Here is a 25,105-nt window from a genome sequence, read left to right as displayed (position 1 = left end):
TTGTGTTGATATAAAATTCGAATTAATAATTGATGATTTGGAAGACGATATATTACTTGATGATGATCTTGATGCACTTGGCAATATTGAATTTGGATTTCCCAGACGCTTCCTCGGAGAAGAAATTATTTCGAAGAAATGGACCTCATTTTATTCAGATGAGGAAAAAGTGCAAATTCAACTGTCCTTTCACAAGAAGGCTTCTTTTCCTAGGTCCTAGACTAATAAAATGTGTTGATGCTACCCATGTTCGCAATTCAAATTCGAAACACAGCATCGAAACTCCAAAAGAAATGTTCAAATTTCCCATCTTGACAACAGAAGTTTAGTCATAAAACCTTGACTTCTCTTTCTTTTTAATTTATCTTCTATGATGTGCTTGGCTGAAATTTTGAATTTTTTATGCTGTGAGTGGTGTTGCCAAACCTATCGATGATTTAGGGCCACTTGCACCGTTTTACTTTTAAGCGTCAGTTAAGAAAACTACGATTAATTTATTAAATCTCAGATTAACTCTTTGACTTGCACCGTCGTTCAAATGAACTGGATTAATAGTAATCCACAGATCTGGTTATTTTTTTGGTTTAGTTGGTACTTTCGCTAGCGTCACATGACTTCCGTTTGCTGTTTTGCGCAGGACTAGAAAAATTTTTGAAATGGCAGATAAAACTGTACAGAAAATGTCCAGAATTCGTTCATGCAATTTCACGACAAATGAAAAAACATGTCTCTTCACTATTGTTGCGAAGTTCAAAAATATAATAGAGAATAAAAAAACCGATGCGGTCACGAACCAGGACAAAATGAATACGTGGGAGAAAGTTGCGAGAGAATTCAATTCGTTATCTCCGGGGAATGTGCATAGACCTACAAATGTATTGAAACGATTTTATGAGAATAAAAAAAAGGAATTGCGGAAGAGATGTGCAAATAGGAAAATTTATATTAGAGGCACTGGTGGTGGTCCTCCACTTCCAGAAAAAGAGAATCATACAAGTGATGATTTGCTGCTTTCAATAGTAAATGAGAAAACTGTGTGCGGAATGAATCCACCATATGGAGGTGATGTAGACAGCGAACCTGAAGATGAAATGCAGAATGAAGCTGATGGGTTACCAAGTCAGATAAGTAATGAAATAGAATTCGTATTTGACCCACCAGGCATACCCGATATATCAATATATGTAAGTGGATATATATTATTATACATTACATTATATTATCCTGATTCACTTGATATAAAAATCACAATTTTGGTACCATAGCAATTCACAAACAAATTATTCTACAGTGAAGCACTGCATATCAAAATGCCCTTAGTTTTTGAATCGAAGTAGTAATTTTTTTTTATAGGATGAGGAACCAGAGCCTTTGAATACTCCTGGAGTTGAAATTCCAGAACATACACAGGAGAATGTGAGTTATGTAACAATATTTCAAACTTTTAACTTAATTGCGTCAATATTACAAGTTGAAAGTGAAATATAAGCATTGAAGTAATAAACCAACATTCACTCATTGATTTTAGATTCAGACAAACAAGACATGGGCATCATATAAACCATCAGATTTGTCACAAAAGCTTAGCTCTCCTTTGAGAAGGAGAACCTCAAGTGTTCCATCTCATTCTCGAGATGAAAATATGCCTGGTGAGAATATCGAGCACATAATTTGGAAATTTTTTAAAGTCTCTTTTAATTTAGGTCCCTCAACAGTTCATACAACACCAAAAAATAGCTCTCGAAGACGACCTGCAATAGTTGTGAAGTCACTGACTTCCTCTGATGTAGCTGCAAAGTACGACAAGTTATTAGATTGCCGCCTAGAAATAGCAGCATATACAAAAAAAGAGTTGGAGCAAAGAGTTTTACAAAATGCTGCAAAACATGAAAAAGAAATGTTGCTGGCAGATATTCAACTTGAGATTGAAAAAGAAAAGTTGAAAAGAATTAGGAGGTCTGATTATATATAATTATAGATAATCAGACCTCTTAATTCTTTTCAACTTTTCCATTATAATAGAAATAATGTAGGGGAGAGTTCCTTTGAATCGGACGGCCCATGAACCGGACGCTACAGTTTTCTACTACACTCGATGGTAATTTAGCATCCTTTACGTAAATCCCATTTTTGCAACAAGGCGCGAGCCACAGGGTCGGCCATTTTCCAAGAGATATCGATCGATGTTGCAAAAATAGGATTTACGTAAAGGATGCTAAATTACTATCGAGTGTAGTAGAAAACTGTAGCGTCTGGTTCATGGGCCGTCCGATTCAAAAGAACTCTTCCCTATGTTTATGAAAAAGCACATGTGTTGTAACGAAACTTTAGAATAAACGTTCCTTTTTATATTTTTCAAAATATTTTTTTATATTCAACACATAAAAATAATGGTATGTAATAGATATGGACAGACAGATCTACAAGTTTGAAAAATATTCATTGATCATTTGGTATTGGTAACTCTCATTTTCAACACCTTGCACAAGGACGTCTTGCATTTGACCCATAGTGATAAGGAAATTTAGTTCTTCTTCATCAATGTCAAATGGCTGTGGAGTATCAGGTTCATGCATATCTCTAGCTATGTTGTGCAAGACTGCTGTAGCAGGAATGATAGCTAAAACTGTTTCTATTTTGAGTCGCAATCCATAAGCCAGAACAGGAAATCTTCGTTTCCATATCCCTATTGACCTTTCCACTGTGTTTCTTGTCCGAATAAGTGACTCATTGTACAGTGTTTGTGCTCTGTTTATAGGGTTACTCAATGGTGTCAGAAAATAATTTCGTACCTCATATCCACTATCACCTGAAATTAAATAATGAACCAGGCTCTATTATATGGTTGTCCCCTAATCCTTATTACTGGAGCTTAACAGGTTTCCTATATATATATATATATATATATATATATATATACATAAACATAAATAACACAACAATACCGACCAGATAAGAGCAAAAATGAACAATGTCGATTTATGATTTATGTATACTGAAGAAGGCGGATGCGCCGAAACGTTTATACTATACAAAATAAAATTGTTTACAACTTTTTTGAAGACCTAGATGCCCAATCAATTCAAACTCAACATATTATATGCTAGGTAAAAACCAAAACTTTCACTATATATATATATATATATATATATATATATTTATCCTACGGTAAATAGGTCCTCTTCTAGTAGCCCTATTTCATGGTATAGGTCCTCCGGCTGCGATAAGTCGTCCGTATACGGAGGACCTAACACATCGCCTGTTAAATGCTTCCTCATAGCATAGGCAACCACCTGGCAAAATTTCAGCGGGACGACTTAGAGCTGATTTTTGTCGATCTTGAATAGTTTAGTTGCGGCAGTTGTCGCGTTGAACCAGGAGGGCGCTTTCACGCGTATATTGAGTTGTATATTTTTGAGCGTTCTACATAGGATCGGTCCTCCTCGATTATACAAAATTTTTCAGTACACCGTACTTTGGTCTTCCGTGTTTTCGGCAACACTGTATTCATTCGGGAATCGTACATTACGCTTTATGTAGATGTTGGATTATTTCATGAGTGTCTGTTTTCAATATCCTGTTCGCAGGTGTAAGGGGATAAGTCACGGTGAACTTACAGTAGGGCCATTTGAAAACGAAACAGAATGTGGCGAATTGGCCACATTCGTTGAAAACGGCGATTTTTGTTTGAAAGGGGGAACTTTTTGTTTCATAATTTATTAGTAAAATAGCCTTCCTTTGAACGTGGCAGCTGCAACCCTCAACTTTTGAATAGGGAAGATAGGTTGTGTGATACCTCATATTTTGAAAGCTTATGAAGTCAGATTTCTATTTTTGTCCTTTTTTCGAAAATCTTATTTAATTTGACTAATTAATGGATGTTCATAATATAACAGAATATTTTCTTAAAATTGTGAAAAATATTTTATTTCAGAACTATGGGTTCTTAGACATTCAAGAAGTGAAGCAGCCACCCCCTAAGCGGGGTGGTTATCCCTCTCAAATTTTCAATAGGGAAAAATTGGCCATGTGATACATCATTTGTGAGCACATCACTTAAGCTTTCTGATATGAAAAATTATTTAATAAAATTCAATAATCAATGGTTTTTCCTCGAATCACCTATGATTGTGTGATCTTGCATAAATTTTTCTCAAAGATGTCATATTCTTTGATTCTGAACTTCTGTATTTTTTGGTACTTGTTTCTGTAACTTCGATATTTATTGTCGAAGAGTTCTCATTTCCTGCTACAAATATCGGCACTTATTGATTTACCTCGTGTTCGGAATGGAACTGTTGATAATTCCTTTTTTGTTATATCTAATAATATAATTATTCTTGTGTCCTCCAGCCGTTTATTGCAATCAAATCACAATGAAAACGCGATTTTCATTTCACTTAATTTCTTTCGTCGATCCTGCGTTCATTCGAAATCATGGTTTACACGATTGCAGAGAGGCTGGAAATTATTTCACTTCTTTCAAAAATAACCTATGTGCTAAGCTAACAGAAAGGCTGAACTATTCAATCAGCTTCATTTGGAGCGAAATGTAAATCGAAAGTACGTATTCGAGTTAATGGCATAAGTCCGAGAAACTGGTTCAGTGTGTACTAAAAAGCGAAATGTAAAACTGAATGAAGGGGTGAATGTGACAGTTCTTGGTCTGGTGGCTCTCAATCCAAGATCGAGTACGAGACAACCTGCAACAGAATCTGGTTCTCAGCGTAGCTTTCAAAGCGCCATAAATTCTATCCGTACAAATTCCATCTTGTACATACCCTGCAATCTGGAATTCTGTTCATTTATTCATTCATTGCTGTATCCCGTTACCAAGAATATATCTACAAAAAGACTCCAAAAAAAAAAACAATTCCTTAGGGCTACTTGCGACTGTGTGCCCTCCTGTGACTGAAAAAACCCACCCGTGACCCACAGATTGAGCATGTAGATACCACAGATATAGGTTTAAACTATCTAAAGAATAATAGGGATGGGCGTTGAATCAACGAACTAGTTGAAAAAACGGTTGACGTACAATCAACGTTTCAACGGTTAACCGTTCAACGATCAACTAGTTGAAATTTTCGACCCGTTTGTGTTTAGTTTCTTTTGTACCCTTCCCCTTTCCGTAGAATAGTAGACCGTAGAACGAACAACGAACCAACGTCGACGTAGGTCGTAGAATAACTTCGTTGTGTCGACGCACGCGCTAGACAGACGTTCTAGATCCCGACCCGATTCGAAGTTCTAGTTGACGGAACGAATGAACGACGAAACCAAAACCAACCTTAAAATTTGTTTTTGGTTGTAGGACCTTTCGTTCGTTGGAAATTGAACGAATGAAAATGAAACAAATGCTCATAGTTTGGAGGACGAAGTTATGTCCGTTTTTGTTTTCGGTTGTTAGACCTTTCGTCCTTTTAATTAATTAATTTGGTATTGTGAGAAATGGATTACAACCCAAAAAATTGATAGAAATTTTTGATTTTTATGATTCTCATATGCTCATTATTTTATTCGAATAGTGCATTATAATTTTTTTTGCAGGAAGATAAAAGTCTGAAATAAATGCTTTTTTTTTCTTTGTTTAAGAAACGAATAACTTCATTTATCTCATAATTTTTTGAAAATGTTATCCTCTTTGACAATATTATAGTACACATATCAATTATTGCTAAGTAAGTGTGGAATGTTAAGCGACGATCAAGCGAATATGCCATAACAACTAACTAGTAGTCTAGTCTAGCGGTATATCGTTGATCGGTTAACACCGTTTCAAGTTCAAGCGTCTATTCCACGTAGTTGATGCGTCAACTAGTTGACGAATTCAACTAGTTGATCGACTAGTTGATCAACGGAAAATAACGGTCTAGTTAAGTTAACGAGAAATTCGTCGACGACCCATCCCTAAAGAATAAGTGATCAAAATCACACTCCGGGCATGGATAGTCACTGACCAGATCTGGCCGCCGCTGTATTTCTCTGGAGTCTCCATTATAACTGTGGACTAGAGACCTCCACTTTGATCTGTCTAACGCTAGTTGTTCTCAGTTATGATTGGCATTAACTGATTTTAAGGATTGATGCAGTATATCCTTAAACCGCTTATATGGGCCTCCTGGTTTCCGAGCTCCCTCTGTGAATTCGCCACACAGAGCTTTTTTGTGGAGTCTTGTGTCTTGCATCCTCAGAATGTGGCCACTCCATCTGAGAAGGGACCTCGTTACTTGAGTCTCAATAGTTATACAACTTGCGCGCTGCAAGACTTCTGCATTTGAAACTTCATGAAACCATGTGCATAATTTGTCTCAGACGACGATGTTTTGTTTGTTCAAGCTATTTAATATGTCGCCTGTAGAGCCTACAGATTTCGCTTCCGTAAAGAAGCGTTAGGAGGACCACTAAGCAGCTGTTTTAGTCTTCAGATTGAGCAAGTGATTTTGAAACACTCTGTCCTTTAGTTTCGAAAATGCCCGTGTGGCCAAAATACAGTTGTATATTTCTCTGTTCAGGTTAGCTCTAGAGTGTTAATGAAGCTTCCCAAGTATTTGAACTGCTCGACCTGCCGATGTTATACCGCTCGTGTTCGGTCGCCAGAATCTCGTTTGTAAAAACTGCGAGTAGGTAAGGTTGGCATTTGAGTGGAGAGGCTTTAAAACGCATCCTTCCCCCTTCATCTTACATTCTGTTAGTCCCAGAACTGTCGACAAAAATCGGCAAGAGTTTTGTAATGGCTCACAATTGAATATGATTTAGTGTTGAGGGTGTAGGTACTTGAGTCACAAACCACTCGCGAGTTCAGGTAGGTAGGTAGACACCTGTCAGCGACGCGCATTGCCTTATAAAAAATTGCAATATCCGCATTTTGAGCGTATGCTGACTGCCTCTGTTCTATTCATCTGACTCTTCTATTCTCAAATAATATATAATAGTTAAACAGTAAAATCATTTTCAGCCATTACAAAACTCTTCCACTGTCATGACGACAACCTCGTCGACAACTTATGAGGGATGCTGACCCGCCTTATTCCACAAAGATGCGGTCTTACCACTTTCTCCTTTTTCTTTGCACTATATACTAGTTTTCTGAAAATTTTCAATTATTATAAAACATTTTCAGAACATGTAATTTTTCATGCCCAGATCAAAGCGCGTCGCCGCCAGGTGTTCCACTACCTGACCTTGCGAGTGGGTGCTGACCCATGTATACTCCCAAAACAAAATAATATTTAATTTTGGACCATTACAAAACTCTGGACCATTTTTGTTGGCAGCTCTCGGACCATGTGAAGTGATGAGTGAGCGATTGTCCAATGATCTAAATTTCGTTTTTAATATTTGTTCTACAGATGAATGTTCGTTTTCCCTCAACGGTTGGGCTGATGGAAATCCCAAATTAACTTTGTAAATTCATACACATCACCAATAAAAACTGAATGTTGCGGCTGGAATCTTTGGTGATCGCATAAGTTGCCCTTTTTTCTTAACAGGAAATCTGAATGGAGATACGTTCAAGATCACATTGATTCAATATGTTGACTGACATTATCGAGAATAATGAGCAGTATTCAGAAGATGAGTTGGTATTTCAGCAGAATGGGGTTACTCAACAATAGATTTCCAAGTCTTTGGATTGGAAGAAAAGGATCTTCAGAATGACCCTCACGATCGTCTGACCTTTCACCACTCGATTTTTTTGTTGTGGGGTCACACAAAAATAGAATTTCTTCTACTCAGATCGAATTCTTAGAAGAATTACGTCATCGTATTGTCAACGAATGTCAACAAATGACTCCAGCGATGTTACAAAATGATCTTCAACGATTTGAACATTTGTGAAACTAATAGTTTTCAATAAATTAATTTTCTAACTTGAGATTCTCTCTCTTAAAACTTACTTATGGCAACGTTCTTTTGGAAAACTAATTCACAGAGTTTCTGTTTCAAACTAAAGTTGAACTTTCTTTTGATTTTCCTGACCTAAATACTTTGTGACTTTTCCGCAAGCAAATATTTGCTGATTCAAGTAACTCAAAAAACTGAATAATAAACAAAATCGAATAATATGACATCTATGAGAAAAGATTCATGCAAGAGCACGAATCAGGAAATATTCTTAGGGGATATGATGAAAAACCATTGATTATTAAAATTCAATTCAATTGTACAAAAAGCTGCAAATTATGAAAGTTGAGAGGATGAGCTTTCAAATGATGTATCATATGGCCAATCCTCCGTATTAAAAAGTCGAGAGTTGTACCCCCCTTTCATTCGAAATATTCTTGTTACCACAACACGTGATGATTCACTATAGACAAAACTACTGGTGGAACGGATAAAATAATAAAAACCGTTAATTTTATGACCATTAATTCCGGCAACACTGTCGGAGGAGTGATCCACTGTGAAATGAAATGAAAATTATACGTCGGAAGAACTGTCCACCACATTTTGGATATTCTATATACAGCGGAAGACTGAAGGATCGTAAAATGGATAAAAATATATACACATGGAGGAGCCAAAGTGAACATTTTCGTGGGAGGACCCAAACATAGTAAAATGCGAAGAAATTTTTTTTTTTCTTGACCAGTATTAGGGCGGATTCACATTCGAACTTTTCCAAATAACCAATATACGCAGAGAAATCTGATATATATTCATGGGTTCTGGTAGAGGACCTATTGCTGGATCATATGGTGAGGACCTATAGATGCCGGGATGTAAATATATATATATATATATATATATATATATATATATATATATATTTACATCTGGCATACTTTATTGCGTCCTTTCAAAAAGCAACCTTATTGCGTCTCCCAGAAATACGCTACCTAGGTGGAATCTGATCGAAGTATATTAATCTACGCAAAAAATTACGTAGTTTGGTCGTTTCAGATCTCAAATATCTTTATTAATAAAGAAGTTGATATACGCACATTATTGCGTCCTTTCATGGTGCTACCATTAGTGCGTCCGGCGTATATTTTGTTTTCATATGTAGCACAATGCTGCGTCCGAATTTTATTCAATCTTTCACCATTAGCATGTTGTTGCGTCCAGCGTAGTTGCCACATATGTTTTAGAATCTGGTACAGTAGGATTATTCGAACTCGATGACGTGATCGTATTATAACATTGGCTCCAGTTATTACAACTTTCATCTTTCAAAACACCTCTATACAGGGTCTTTCACGAGGAACCTCATCCATATTTATACGGGAAACTACTGAACGTATTTTCATGAAATTCAGCACTTATAAATATTTCACGATGCTGATGAAATCTAAAATATTTTCAATGCATGAGCACCTCCGGTTTTTCCGGAAATGACGTCAACTTCCGTTTTTCAAATTAGAACACCATTTTTTTATTGCAGAAATAAATTCTTCAGGAAATTTCAAGTTATTTTGATGTAACATTTTTCAGTTTTGGTTGGAAAATTCTCTCTGAGCGGAAAAATTCGAAAAAAAAATCGAAAATAGAGCTCCGCTGAAACAAGAATAACTTCGAGGTTTTTGGATGGAAAATTTTCATTTCTGGGATTTTTCAAGATGTAAGATTGATGTATCCACTTTAAAAATCGAAATCGCGATTCATGATACAGGGGGTGAAAAAATCGATTTCAAAGTTAGGGATGACAAAATCGTGAAAAATTAATTTTTTCAAATTAGAACCCCATTTTTTTATGGCAGATATTGAATCTATTATACATTAAAAAATAATGTGAGTGTATGCATCACACCCTTGCCCTAAAATGGATATTTTCTGAGTTATTCACAAAAAACTGTTTTTCGTCTTGAATTTTCAGCTATTTCTTTTGCCTTCACGCCAAAAAGATGAAACTTTCAGGAACTGTTATTTGAACCATGCTGTTGATTTTTCACCCCTTCTTGAAACCGACTTCAAGTTACTATAAGGAGAACCATGGCAAACTCTCGCAGTTATAACTAGAGAAGATGCTCAAAGTTTTGACCGTTAATTTCTAGACATTTATTTATACGTCTCAGGAATGCTTCGTGCGTTGCTCTTCTTATTTCATCGGGAGAAAGAGATCTGCAAAAGTGTTTAAAAACCAAATTGACTTTCAAAACTATGAATCTAAAAATCTAAACAAACCTGAACGCATTTCTGACTCGTTCTATGCAGTCCTCTGTATCAGTCAGGGGAGTTGAGTAGACAATATTTTTTATCCTACCCCAAACATAATAGTCTAAAGGAGTTAAATCGGGAGAACGTGGTGGCCAAAGATGTGGACCATTGTTCGCCAACCATCGATCTTCAAATAGCCTGTAGAGGATATTTGACACATTGAGTGAATTGTGTGGAGGCGCGCCATCTTGTTGATACCATAAGTCATTAAGGTTCTGTACTAGCGGCTCAATTATTTGAGTCAATATGTCAGAATATCTATCTCCTAAGGGAGAACATTCTTTAAATAATGCAAACATGTGTAGTGTTCTATCTTACCAGTTAAAGTCCCATCATAAATGTGAACATCGAGAATTGCATTATTTTTGATGGCGCAAAAAACATTGAAACTCCAGGTCTCTTGAAAGTTCCATTGTCTGAAGTGGTGGTTGTTCTCTTCATCCCAATAATGACTGTTATGCCTATTGAAAGAACCATTCTTTGTGAATGTAGATTCATCTGTCCAAATTATACATTCCAAAAAGTTTTCATTCTCTTGAAATCAAATCATCATAGCTTCGCAAAACTCTGTTCTCCTGACGAAATCAGTTTCCTTCAAATGCTGTACCCTATTGAATTTATATGGGTGCATTTTATGTTTTTTTAATATTCTCCAAACACTCGATTGAGATAATCCCAGATCAATCTCGGCATCTTTGAGAGAATTTTGAGGATTCACACGAAAATATGCAAGAACTGTAATTTCGTTGTTCTCATCTTCTACTACACTTTTTTCTCTGTGTATAGTTTTCTTAACGAAAGATCCGACATTTCTCAAGTTTGTCATGGTTCTGTTAATGGTATCTCTCGTTGATCTGGGTCGGTCAGGAAACCTCTCAATGAACAGTCGAATCGTTCTATCTACAACTTTATTATATTCTCCACGAAGTAGAATGAGATTTAAATAATCTTCATTGGTAAAATTAGGCATAGTGATCGATTTTATAACTTAATACGAATTATCACCAAATTAATAGTAAACACAAAATGCTACTGAATAAAGAGGAATTTGGCAGATGTAATTAATGATATCTATCATTAAAAAAAAAGAATGTAAAACATGGTAAGTTTTTGCATATGGTTCATAAGGAATTATTTATTTATCACTGGAGAGAAAACCGATGGCCGATTAGTTGAAATAAAGAGGTTTCCGATACAAATTCGAATCAAAATTCGCCATCTATTTAGGAACAACCTGTAACTTTTTTCTCTTGCATATAAGGGTAGTAAAATCTAAAACATGGTTTAAGTAACAGTTCCTGAAAATTTCATCTTTTTGGCGTGAAGGGAAAAGAAATAGCTGAAAATTCAAGGCAAAAAACAGTTTTTTGTGAATAACTCAGAAAATATCCACTTTAGGGCAAGGGTGTGATGCATACACTCACATTATTTTTTAACGTAGATTCAATATCTGCCATAAAAAAATGGGGTTCTAATTTGAAAAAATTGATTTTTCACGATTTTGTCATCCCTAACTTTGAAAGCGATTTTTTTTCCCCCCTGTATCATGAATCGCGATTTCGATTTTTTAAAGTGGATACATCAACCGTACATTTTGAAAAATCCCAAAAATGAAAATTTTCCATCCAAAAACCTCGAAGTTATTCTTGTTTCAGCGGAGCTCTATTTTCGATTTTTTTTTAGAATTTTCCCGCTCAGGGAGAATTTTCCAACCAAAACTGAAAAATGTTACATCAAAATAACTTGAAATTTTCTAAGGAATCTATTTCTGCAATAAAAAAAATGGTGTTCTAATATGAAAAACGGAAGTTGACGTTATTTCCGGAAAAACCGGAGGTGCTCATGCCTTGAAAATATTTTAGATTTCATCAGCATCGTGAAATACTTATAAGTGCTGAATTTCATGAAAATACAATGAGGTTCCTCGTGAAAGACCCTGTATTTATGATGGCTATCATCCTTAGTTTGTGGACTGCTCACTTGGGGAATCGTATTTCAGAAAGTTTCAAACACTCTTTGAGTGTCTTTTTGTCAAGAAGAGCTTCAGTGATTATGTAATAATTTTAAAAACGTTATATATTTCATTTTCGGTTTTTTTTTATAACAAATGAATGTGAGAGAGTGGTGCTCTGGAGATAACTTCAATTAGGAATGCATTAACTGCACAGTTGTTAGTTTATCCTACGTTTATCCTACGAAAAATTTGGCAAACTGGAGAGTCACTACTCTCTCAGGGTAGTCAAATAGACGGAAAATGAAATTCTGGACGAAACCATTGAGCATATCCTCAGTGACTGCCCATCGGCAGACAAGGTTCGCTTGGAAGATGGCACTGGAGGTAGAAGTTTAGCTCTTTGAGCTTGTTTGTGTGCCACAATAGACCGCTTTGGTCGCGGTAGCAGGTCTGGGGGATTCGACAGATGCGCCGAACAAACTGTAACTGTAACTCTTCGATACAAAAGATATACTTTCCTCGAATGCAGGAAGACAGGGGTTTCAAAGTTTGCTATACCAACATTATACACAAAAGTTGGAAATGGAATAAGATTATTGAGAGGTCAAGACCCACTCAAGGGAATAGTAGCTCATCATAAAATCAAAGTCAAAGAGCTGGAGTGCTTTGGAGAAGCTAATATCCGACATATGAATCGATCTTAAGCTAGTAGGAAAATCTATCACGCCAGCAGAACAAAAGATATTAGAATGCCAGACAAGCAAAACTGAAGTTTTCATTCGAATATCATATGAGTAAACATATACTTTATATATTTCAAGAGATTGAAAGACCATGACTTGCTGTAAAAATCATCTTCTGCTTTTATGGAGTCGGCTGAGCTGATGGCGTAAACGGGAGGATTTGTTCATCAAGATGGAGTGATACTAGATACTAGAATACTAGGTAGTATAAGAAGAATATAATGCAAGTGGTCACCTCAACATCTTGCAGGGCTAGCCGTGATCGACGAAAACTCTTATGCACATCTTGTCCGCTTGCAGAATTCATACTTTATCAGGGTATATAGAGAGACACAATGCGAATTCTTTACTTCCAACTGAGAGAAGTTTATGGCATATACAAATAACCAAAGCTCTCATTTGTACCTCCAAAGACCAAAGAAAGAATTGGAGATTATTCTGGCCTGCAGAACTCTGGCAGAATGAAGAACTATCTCAAGAACTTGGGAACAACACAGGGTTCTGTCACTAGGGCAAGAACAGGGGTTCTGGACGTGACAATGGTCAACGCAGCTTCCAGAAGAAGTGTTTAAGGTTGGGAAATGGTGACCAAACCATTAATCTCTGACCATAGGATAATCGAATATAAAATAACAGAAGAGGAACTGATCCACCATTAAGTTCCATCTGAAGCAAAACTTACAACAGTTCGAAACTAATTGGCCAAACCTCTCGCATTACGATCTGGAACAAAAAGTCTATCAGGGAATTTTAGAGGCCTTCCACTCCAGTTATCCACTCCCGGAAGTTTGAACAAGTGAGGATGCATCTAACTAATCCTATTCGTGCATGGGCTCATGCCGACTATTGAAGACTGCGTTTCCTGCAGCGTGCCTTGTGGACCCATTCTTGATTTGGTGTGGCAGAAATCAACTACCATTGAGCATTTTTGAGTACAATGTCGCCACGTACACCAGAAAAAAGAACTATATACTTTTACATTTGATCCTCATGTTAATCATTTACTTGGTACGAGGCAAAGATTGTATGAATTCATCGTGCGTAATAGCAGATATTTTCTGAACCGGAAACCATGATTTTGCTGTTCAATACATTTGTGACGAGCAAACTGGAGTTTGGATGAATTGCTTGGAACCCAATATACGATTGCCATACACATCACAATGACATATATTCCGAGAGGTGGTGACGAAAATCGGCAAAAGATTTGTAATGGATCATAATTAAATATGAGTTAGTTTTGATGGTGTATATGAATCAGCACGCTAAAAGGTCAGGTAGTGGAACATCTGACGGCGACGCTCTTTGATTTATATAAAATTACAATATCCGTACTTTGGGGTGACTGCTGACTGCCTCTCTTCTATTGATATGTGGTCTGAATATTTCATTCACAAATAATATATGATATTAAAGCAGTAAATACAGTTTCAGGCAATACAATTCTTTTGAAACAACATCGTCAAGGCAGCAACTTATGTGGTGTACTGACACACCGTTGTTGTAATTTCATATACCTACATCAAAGCGCGTCGCCGCTAGGTGTTTCACTACCTGACCTTGAGAGTGGGTGCTGACTTATGTACACCCTCAATACTAAATCATATTAAATTATGCGCCAGTACAAAACTTTTGCCGAATTTAGTTGCCAACTCTCGGACTAATGGAGGCTGTTCAAAGAAGTTTTTTCGAGTAAGATCATGCTGTTTTGTTGAATAAATTCGGTGCAGTTAAGCTTGATGTCAGGAAGGGCGTTGTTTGTTTGAGGTTCCTTCATGGACCCTTGAATGGCACATCTACTTGCTAGAGTAGGATTTCATGTAGGACGCCCAAGTTCTAGACCCGTACGCTTGTTCAACCTTACTACGCCCAGGACAAATATATTGTTTCAGTCATCTGTGTACAGTATGATTTGTTCTAAATTCAATCAGAACTCGCATCTCTGTGATATACACTTTGACAGACAGTCCTTATTATGTAATATATTACAAGGACACTACATATATACAAGAGTTGACATAATTTGTAGAACTTTTTAATTTTTGTGGTAATGTCACTTCTAATCCCACAGCACACAGAATACAAAAGGTCATGGCAAAAGGAGTAATCAACCCCACAATATCGCTCAATAAGCCAGACGGATAATTCAGCGAAGGAGAACAGGAACGATCTTTCAGTTTTCCCAAAACAACCTTCACAGGTAGTAAACCCATAACTAGAATCGATACAGCAATATAGACCTTCACCTTCAATCTATATAGATCACCAGAAGTGTGAAGAAAAATCCTAGAAGAGATTCGTCTTCATCTTCTGAAGATAACCAGAAGCTGCTTAGAATGAGTCATATACACAGAAAATGGAGAAGGACAAAAGTTCCCTTCACAACAAAATGGGGACCCACAATCTTCAAGAACAATAAATTCAACATCGTTTCTATTGAGGACAATGAAGAAAGTAGTAGATAACAACATAAGAACATAGAATCTGGAGAATACACCAATTCACAAATGCCAGATGGCCTACAGGACGACCGATCAACAAAAACTGCTCTGTATGACCGTATGACTCTATAGCTAGGTTCCTGGTCCCTCGGGAACAAAAAGAAATGAAGAGGAAAATACAGGGAAGTTGACGTTTATTCATCCAGTGGAATAAAAAAATTTTAATTCTCAAGTGAAATGAGATGACATAAGCTTAAGCGGATAAAGCGATACCTTTCATGTCAATTTATAAATCCGATTATTCTCTGGAAAGTGTTATCGTTTGATTTCTAATTGAAGTGGAATAAAATTCACGTGAGTTATAATTTTTTTTCATTCGAAAAAATAATAATGACAATATCAGTCAAAAGAACACCATAAGGGCACTTCAATCGGACCTGCTATTGCTCTAGAGACAGAATCCAATTCTTCACCTAATAGACTTTCGGGATGACCTTGGAGCCTAGGAAGCTAAATCATTTCAGTTGTGCAAATACAACTTGGTTTACTTGTATACACAGTTGCCAGATTTAGGACGCAACATTATGCGTCGTGTGAAAGACGTATATTGACTGTATATCAGTTTTCATCATTTGAAGCGCCCCCGAAGCGGAATTTGCGTGAACTAAAAATATACTTTAGGTTTCATGAGACGCACTTTACTGCGTCTGGAGATATGTTTTTCAACATGGAATAACTCTTTTATCAAAAGATGAATGAAATCTATAGTTGTTCCAAAGATAGCTCTCGACGTCCTTCACGATTTGCGACCACCCCTGTCGTTGAATCCCTCGAAATACCAGAGAAAACTTTGAAAAACAATGTTGCGTCCGGTATACGGACGCAGTATTATTCAGGACGCAATAGTGTATGGCCCAAAGACAATGTATGGACGCAACATAGTATGCTGGATAAATATATATATATATATATATATATATATATATATATATATATATATATATATATATATATATATATATATATATATATATAATGAGGATAAATTCAGATGCATACCACCCGACGATATGAATATCGACAAGTGTTACGATCTGAATTGAGCTAGCCAGTTTGTCATCGTCAAGGCCCCCAAATGGAGTACGCTTAGGCGTGATCACTTTCTTCATTATATATATATATATATATATATATATATATATATATATATATATATATATATACAGTTTATTAGTTAAGGGTATAACGACTAATTTGATGGGAGAATTTTTAAGTCAAACTCTTCATTCTATGCCAAGCTAATAAACTGAATATATTCTTTTGAATGTCAGTAATACATTTTCAGTTATCAAACAATATAGCATATGTATGGGTTTTAGCAAGGGTTAGTGTAACGGGGTACCATACAATTTGGAGTATGATACAAGAGCTTAGGGAAAAACCTCAGTAAAAAATCCCTGTCTCCCCGTGAGTAGTGTAGTGATGACAAATTTGTTTACAGAATAAGCTTTTAATACTGAAGGGCTTCTTTTCCATTGATATGAAAATTTCTTTTTTCTCTTTCCATTTCGAATAATATCTGAAACAAAGAAACAGAGCAGAAAACAAGAAAGAAAAGTGAGTAATAAAGCTTTCATCCAAACTTATTCTAAGACATGATTATGACTGAAGAAAAAAATAAATAATCATAGCTACATAACTTTTTCTTCAATTGCACTAGGAAGAATATCATCTCTATGTCAAGAATCTTCTGCTGATCTTGGTGGAGGATCACCTTCGTCGTTAGAAATGCCTTCAGTACTCACAATAATAATAGCCAAATCTTGCTATGGAGTTGTATCATAAAGAAGGAATGCAATAATCACCTAGTAGCACACAATTTGGAAAAGATCCATGTTCAAATTTGCGGCGAATTCTGCAATTATTAAATATGGTATTGTCATGGGCAGAACCTGGCCATCTCGCAACAACATCCAAAAGTCTTAGAGAGGCATCACATATGACTTGAGTGTTTATAGAAAAATATCCTTTCCTATTCCTATATACTTCAGCATCATCACCCCCTACAAATTAATAGTACTATGAACAAAATACATATTTTTTAAATGTTTGTACACTATTTCAGAGAGTGATTTACCTGGTGACTGAATTTTAATATGAGTGCCATCAACAACACCGATCACTCGAGGAAATGCAGCTCTGTCATAAAATTCTGTTTGCACTCGGAGTCTTTCTTCAAGTGTTGGCATTCTTACAAAGTTTCCATAAAGCTGAGCCAAAATTATAGAGACACGTTTCACTACTCGACTAGCTGTAGATTCATGCATACCCATGAAGTCTGCTATAGAAGCCAAATGCCCTGAACTAGCATAAAATCTAAGGGTTGTTAGCAGTTGATTTATTGGTGAAATACTATTGTTTCTGGAAAAATTAATCTATTATTTTCACAATTGTCTTTCACATTGACTCAAACAAAAATCATTGTAGACTAAATACTTACAAGTCATGTGGGTATTCTAGTTGATCTTCTATTATTTCCATAATTCAAAGAACTGTACCTTTCAATAGTATGAATCTCTTGAGGAACGTTAATTCATCCATATTTTGAAAATAATTTGACCTTATATAAATACGTCTAGGAAATCCAAAATCTATAATTTCCAAAATATCTAAATCGTCTTCTAAAAAAATTTCTTCTTCCAATTCTAAATCCATGATTTAAAAAAAAATTTTTGTTGTTCAGCACTATCCGGCTAGGTACTGTTGTAAGTGCTGGTAGTATCTGGTCAGTGGTCGCTCTGGTTCTTGGGGTCCCTATTGGGGACGTACCAATCCGCAAAAATGGTTTTCAAGAACCCTTATCCAGTAATCACTAATCAGAAAATTACACTTTCACTTTACTCAATACCAATTGGAATCTTCGACGTTGGTTTCTGCTTCAAATACTATATAAAGTGTTGGACAGTTGGAGCTCCAAAATGGGACGCGTGAAAATTTAATCAATCATAACGCCGTGACAACCATTTTGGAACTGATGTATCGTTATTTATTGGTTAGGTTTCAAAGTTTACGATTAATCTTCTATTTAATCTACCGAATTTGGGGGATTTACTTTAACCGCTAGTTGAGGAGGTTAAACGAGGTTTTCGACACGGTGCAAGATAACCATAAAACCTAAACTTAGTTTTGGACTTAAACTATTGATTAGTTCTACGGTGCAAGTGGCCCTTAACTAAACAACGATTATGATTCCACGGTGCAAACCGTCAACCGCTAAGCAACGTTTAAATATTAAACATCGATTAGTTTAACCATGGTTACCAGCGAAACGGTGCAAACGGGCATTACAGCTCTACAAAATTCAAATAACCGTTGGCAAGTGCATAGATTCACATATAATAGGTCTATAGATCAATGTTTATTCACAATACCAACCTGAATTCCGCAACACTAAATCTCAACTTATGGGCTATTACCAACTTAAATTCGATTTTCCATAGCCACCCGAGATGTCAATCATTCTTGAATGGACTGTAGCATAAATATTCCAGTTATTTACATATCGTCGTTAAAACCCGAAAAATGTGTAACTCCGTTTTAGCTGATTTTACAGGAGAGGCAAAAAACTTTTTACTATTACCCGTACTCCCTTAATATTTACCTTTGTTTTCACAGCAAAGCAGCACTATTTTTCTACTACTTCTTATGTTATCCACTGATGCGATGTGGATATATGCACTGACGCCGTGCTAGTGTAAGGGAGGTACACGTATTCTTTTAAACAATTTCAAGCACGGAGATACACATTATTTTATTTTGCGCGGGAAAAATAATTAACTGTTCGATGGAACTACGCAAATTTCTGAGCATGTAGATGTTGAAACCCGCTAAGGGATGGCATCAAAATCTCTTTTTTGATTAAATTGGGAGTTACACATTTTTCGGGTTTTAACGACGATATGTAGGTATTATTTAAAGAATTTTCAGAACCACACTTAAAAAAAAACCTTACAGACATATGCAAGACCTGTATGTCAGTATAGTTTCTTGGTGCTTTTTTATGATTTCCTTATGATATGGTCTCTTCATGACACAATATACGAATTGATTAATGAATGAACAAAACACTCACAGCAGGTTTCATAAAACTTTGACTTTCTAAACATCAATTTGACAGTCCCTCGGTTCCCAAATGGAAATCAATAAAACCTCTGCATTTCTGAATATATTGAAAGAGTAGCAATTGAGAATCATTGAATGGATCTATAAAGATCATCATTCCCCCTTAATAGGCCGTTCATGCGAGGGATGCTTTCTGCATACAACAATTTACGTCGATGAACAGTTCTCAATTGACCTGCAGTAAAATGTTCATCGCACATGGTGTAGTAAGTAGTGTTTGCTGAAGTAATTGTCTTCAAGCCCTGAGAATTTTATCCACTTCGAAGCACTGAAAATTAGAATCAATGAATGACCGATTCACATGTTTCGACTTTTAATACTTACGCTTCCATTTTCCTTAGTTGAGTGAAAAACTTAATCACGTAAAATACATTTTAATATTTGATCCACCGTTCTTCACCATTCAATAATTTTCGAACAATATTTTGATGTTTCCACCAAGAAATAAGACAAAAAAATTCAAAAATCAGTAACTAGAACGAGCCAGATAAACAAAAAGCGGAATGAGAATCAAAACATTCAAAACCTCTTTGATCAAAATTGACGTCTGAAATCTTAAAAAATTTCATACATTTCTGCAAATGGCACTCAAGTTAATATTTTAACCAGTCCTAGCGTCTTAAAAACACGCGTGACACAGAGATGGCGCTCAAATCGCTTTAGTCGCCTCGTTTTCCATCTTTCCACTCTATAATCTTTGCTATCTATAATGTCATTTGCTTCGTTCTATCCTTGTTCTACCAAAAGAAGTCCAAAGATCTCTCGTTTTATTTTGTTTTGCGTTGATATATCGAATATCGATCAACGAGTGCAAAATATAAACTGGCCCATTTTGTCAGCTGTTAAGGATTATTTGTGATTAACAGTTAATTTTCGTTGTAAAAACAAATCTGTCAATATTTCAACACTATCGAATAAGGGTTCGAAGGAGTATTTACTATTTTTTTTCAAGATAATTTCCGTTTGACAAATTGAATTCTTGAGGGGGGTTATTCAATATAATTTTAATAAAACACAGTTGACGGAAAGGGAATTTTCACTGTATCTACTAATGGAGAAAATTTGAAGAACAGACTCGAATAGATGGATGTATTTCTGATTCTCAATACATTTTCACAATTCACATTACGTATTTCCAATATAGTTTCTTTGAAATATTGCTGAAGTTGCCATAAAACTTAGCAATATCCGTCCCGAATGTTCGTTCATCTGATTTGGTTCTGCCTCCAATTCTTACAACACCGAATTCTTAGCTGTAGTTCTTGATAGTCCATACAGAAAACTGAAAGACATGTTGAATAAATGAATGTTCTACATCCCTTTCTCGATACTAATACATTTTCATACACCAATAATCGCCTATAAATACAACATATTCGTAAGTCGTAGTAAAGTATTCAAATTATTTTCAAATATCAATTGACAATGCTCTGTCAAATTCTAAACAGCGCTACCTACAGTGGGAAAAACGAAACTGATCCCATATCCCCACGAAATTAGAAACAAAATCGAATCAGTGAATACACCAGAGTTTTAGACATCTTAGTTGCTTCTCATACAAACAACCTTCACAGAATTCTTCATCAATCAGTGGCGTATATAGTTCATATTTTCGGTGGGGGCCGAGACGCTTACCCCATCGCCACCTAAAATTTTGTTTGAAGTTCGTTGTCCAAGAACTGTCGTAATTTTTCATCGATTTCAATTGTTTTTACGCCAAATTGTGGAAAAACTCTTCGGTATTGAAACAAACTACCGAAAAGTTTTCCAATAATGTTGATAGCCTATCTATACAGAGTGAAAAAAAAAACATGTACTTGTAGTCCAATTTCTCAACATAATTGGCATTTTTCAGAAAACGCTAACCTCCTTTCGCGCCCAACCTTCGGAGCTGGGACTCATAGAGTTGATTCCGAAAACTCTACTCTTTATAATAATATAAAAATGGTAGGATCATGGGAGAACAGATTCAATATAAACTTTTCATCATGACAGTATGAGATTCAGAAACTTTATTTTTTCAATATACGGCAAATGAATAAATTCAAGAAGAATATATCAAATTTAGTTCTATATATCTATACAAACGTGTATTGATCCTTAAAATCAACTAACGATACAGATGCAGAAACCATATAAAATTGCTATGGTTCTGGTAGCGGACTGTCGCCACACACATTGCTACCATGTTAAAAGTTATCCCACCAGGTATTCCATAATACATTGGTAACTGAGTGAAGTCTATGTCAATTTTTTGCGAGCAAGATTGTAAAGACTGTTTCTTAACTTTCAGTATCGACCAACGCAGTGGAGATGGAAAAGAGGTGAAGCAAGATACACAGCAGCTACTATCCATATGTGAATGGTAATCGTATTAGAAAGAGGTTTTGTGTAGGGCAATAACAAATAAGAATAAATATCATTTAAGCTTTAAGGTTGTCGAAAATTAATTATTTTTCGGTCAAACCATCATAATGATGCTTTTTCAACTAAATTACTTTGGTTCAGAATTCTATCTTTGATTGAGTTCTTATTGTTGCAAAATCATTTCATCAAATTTTGAACTTTATACAAATTCATAAGATTGTTCACAAATTCTTATCTTGATATATATGTTACGGCTAAAGATAGGTGTGAACATAAACTTGAGATTAGCCGGCTAAACTTAGGTTTAGCTTCGGCTATTTGCTAATGTTAGTTTCTTTTATCTTTAGCCGGCTAAACTTGAGTGTAACCACATTCCATCGGCTGAAAATGTAGAAGCTAATAGAAAAGGAGAAAAAATATGGCAAGGCTTGAGGGACGCAAATTTTCGGCAATTGAAAAGAAGTGAAGAAATAGTAATATAATCTAACTATTAATGCCACGTATTTTTGTATGAATTTCACATATTTGTGTCTCAACGTAATCTTATTAGCGAATCTAAACGCCTGATTACGAAATTCAAACGAATATGCTACGTTGATTTTGAGGGAAAACTGATAATGGTTATCTTTCATCTTGTTATCATTAATAATTTGCATAAGAATTGAATGAGCAAAAGGAGAGAATGAAGACAAGAATGATGCTGCGAACAAATTCTGGGGAAATATAAGGTAGCAGTACCCAATCTTTTTGTAGCTAACCGGACTATTTGGCTGATAAGCTTTACGATGACTGCACTTGAATCCTAGGGAATGATTCATCAAGGGTGGTGACAGGCCGTATTTTGGAATCCGTATGTTGAATGACTTGGAAAGAAATTTTTAACTATATCAGCTAGAAAAAACTGTTTTCAACTATATTCATGTTCTTAATTCTTTTTGTTTTTTTGCAAAAGTATCGGTTGGAAAGAAGTTGAAACATTAGAAACTATCTTTTCCATTTCATAGAAAATTTTTCCATACACCCAATCATTCAATGGTGAGGAATATATACTTTTGTTCACAGAAAAAAATTTTGTATGTCTAATATCTTATATTTCATTTCCTTGTGAGGTCATATTCTGGTTTTTCACAGGACAAATTACTATTTACGTTCCTATTGTCCTGTGAAAAACTATATCTAACTCATTAAAAGTTAAATTGAAAACCCATGGGCGTTATGTAACAAAACCTCAATACAATAGTATTCGATGCTATTTTGCATATTTCAATCCTAAAAATTGAAACAAAAACGTAGCCTCGTGATTTCGTCTTCTCTTATTCGATCATTCAAAAGACATCACTCCTCCGCGTGTCCATTGAATACATTTTTAGCCGTTTCGTTTTGGGTAATGCGCACATTAGCCGGCTGAAGATGAAATCCCCTGACGCAGATGAGTATTTTATCGAACTTTAGCCGGTCCTCCTATATAAAATTAAGTTTAGCTGGCTAATCTTAAGTTTATGCTCACATCTATCTTTAGCCGTAACATATATAACGTTGATTGAGGGAATCGACCTGGTAAAGTAGGCGTTGTTCGACAAGAAAAAACTAACCTCTACAGAATTTCTCTTTTGGAAAACCAGGTCGATTCTCTTCTTTGAATCAAAGTTATAAATAACGACCATTAACCTAGATACATTATGTATATGATTTGTTATCCGTTGCTGACTAGTTTAATTGTAATGATTCTTATGCAAAATTAATTCTTTTAGTTTTGAGCAATGTTACCACGGCGAAACTACAACAAAATTAAAACAAAAGATTGCGCAACATGAAAGTAGTATCAGGACTACTAAAGATATACCAGATATGGGTGGTCTTAGTAATATGGTTTCTTTTTCAATCCCTTTGGATTCAATCAATATCAATAATTCAATTTTTTTATTTCAATAGATATCCAAACTATGAAATGAAAAGTGATATTTAGATTCAAACTCGAAATTCTAATGAGTTATTGGCAGCTGAATATTCTGTAATATAAATCTGTTGATGTTCTTTTACATTCATAACTCAATCTATTATTGATATATTCTCATTTTCGTAAGTTATTAACAATATTCATTTATATTATTCATACTAACTTGTTATTTCATTATAGTTCTCCTTATGAAGAGGTAAATAAATATGTAAATCTCGAAAGCTCTACTGAACAAAAAAGAGTTCACAATTTAATCATTGCTGTTATCCCACAAATAAGAATCATTACATTATGTATATAAATATACATATATGTTCGAGTTATACTGATAGTTTATTAACACTTGTAATTAATTTTTAAAATGTACATAAATAAGGTATTTGAGATTGAGATTTTTGGTTGTATTTTCTTTTTTATTGTTAAATTATTTTTTACATCTCATGTCATCTCAAACCATGTTTCCCCAAAAACTTCCATGTAGGATCTTAGTAAAATAAAAGTGTTCGCACAACGCCAGCTTTTACCTACCTCTCTTAATTCGATATTGGCGCTTGGCAGTTGGTAACTGCCAATGTAGTATTGAGGGGTCTCCTGACCAACAAGCACCGCCGATTCCCGTCATTACCAAAACTTGCCTCATAGTGTTCGTTTTTGAGACAAATCTCAACAATAATTCCTGCCAAGTGCGAAGTTTGGGCTGTCATAAGGTTCCTTCTCGTGGAAGGAAAAACTCCGACTGAAATTTTTGGACAGATCAAAACTGTGCTATGAACCGAACGTATTCAAGTGGTGTCGGGAATTTCATTACGAGGAAAGAAGTGGAACCTCTAATTGTGACGGATGAGTTGATGCAAAAAATTAACGAATCTGTTCATGAACACAAATGAAATGATGAAATGTCTGCGAAATTAATTAATAAATAATAGTAATAGGGTTATTGTAGAAAAAGAACGAGAATCATTATCTTTTTTTCCACCGAAAAACATTGAAAATAGTAAATACCAAAAGCTAACAAAAAATATTGAAGACTTATAGATTCTAGTCACACTCTCAACCTGAGATTATAATATTAATTTGCTGTCAACGTTGTTTCGAATTCGTATACTTGTTTATCTATCTAAAATGCACAAAGATATTATGTAATATTTGCCCTCTTCTTGGAAAAAATATCCTGATTATGAATAATGGACAATCATTTTTGAAAGATCTGACAAGCCGCCTGAAGAATCCCACATGAAAAACTCTACCACGCCTCTCAATAAAACGATTATCTGGTGATGTTTAAAGAGAATGCCGACAA

The 25,105-nt window shown here is 35.4% G+C and overlaps 1 protein-coding gene and 1 long non-coding RNA gene across 4 annotated transcripts in view; both read left to right on the top strand.

Annotated features, from left to right (window-relative positions):
- The window catches only part of LOC123312367 (plexin domain-containing protein 2), a 105,046-nt gene extending 80,730 nt beyond the window's left edge, over positions 1-24,316 (top strand). For 2 of the 3 annotated variants that reach the window (XM_044896755.1, XM_044896754.1), the window contains one exon: positions 21,775-24,316. In XM_044896755.1, coding sequence (XP_044752690.1) covers positions 21,775-21,843 — 69 coding nt within the window. In that variant the 3' untranslated portion in view covers positions 21,844-24,316. The remainder of the gene's footprint in view (positions 1-21,774) is intronic. The other variant, XR_006537614.1, reaches the window with a different exon arrangement.
- LOC123312375 lies at positions 1,342-1,864 on the top strand. Its single transcript, XR_006537616.1, has 3 exons — positions 1,342-1,416; positions 1,529-1,649; positions 1,704-1,864. It is a non-coding gene; the product is annotated as an uncharacterized LOC123312375 (long non-coding RNA).
- Positions 24,317-25,105: the final 789 nt, after the last annotated feature.

This window comes from Coccinella septempunctata, chromosome 4 (genome assembly GCF_907165205.1).
Source record: "Coccinella septempunctata chromosome 4, icCocSept1.1, whole genome shotgun sequence".
Classification (NCBI taxonomy): Eukaryota; Metazoa; Arthropoda; class Insecta; order Coleoptera; family Coccinellidae; genus Coccinella; species Coccinella septempunctata.
The sequence above is the reverse complement of the archived record's forward strand: the minus strand, read 5'-3'. Positions and strand labels throughout refer to the sequence as shown.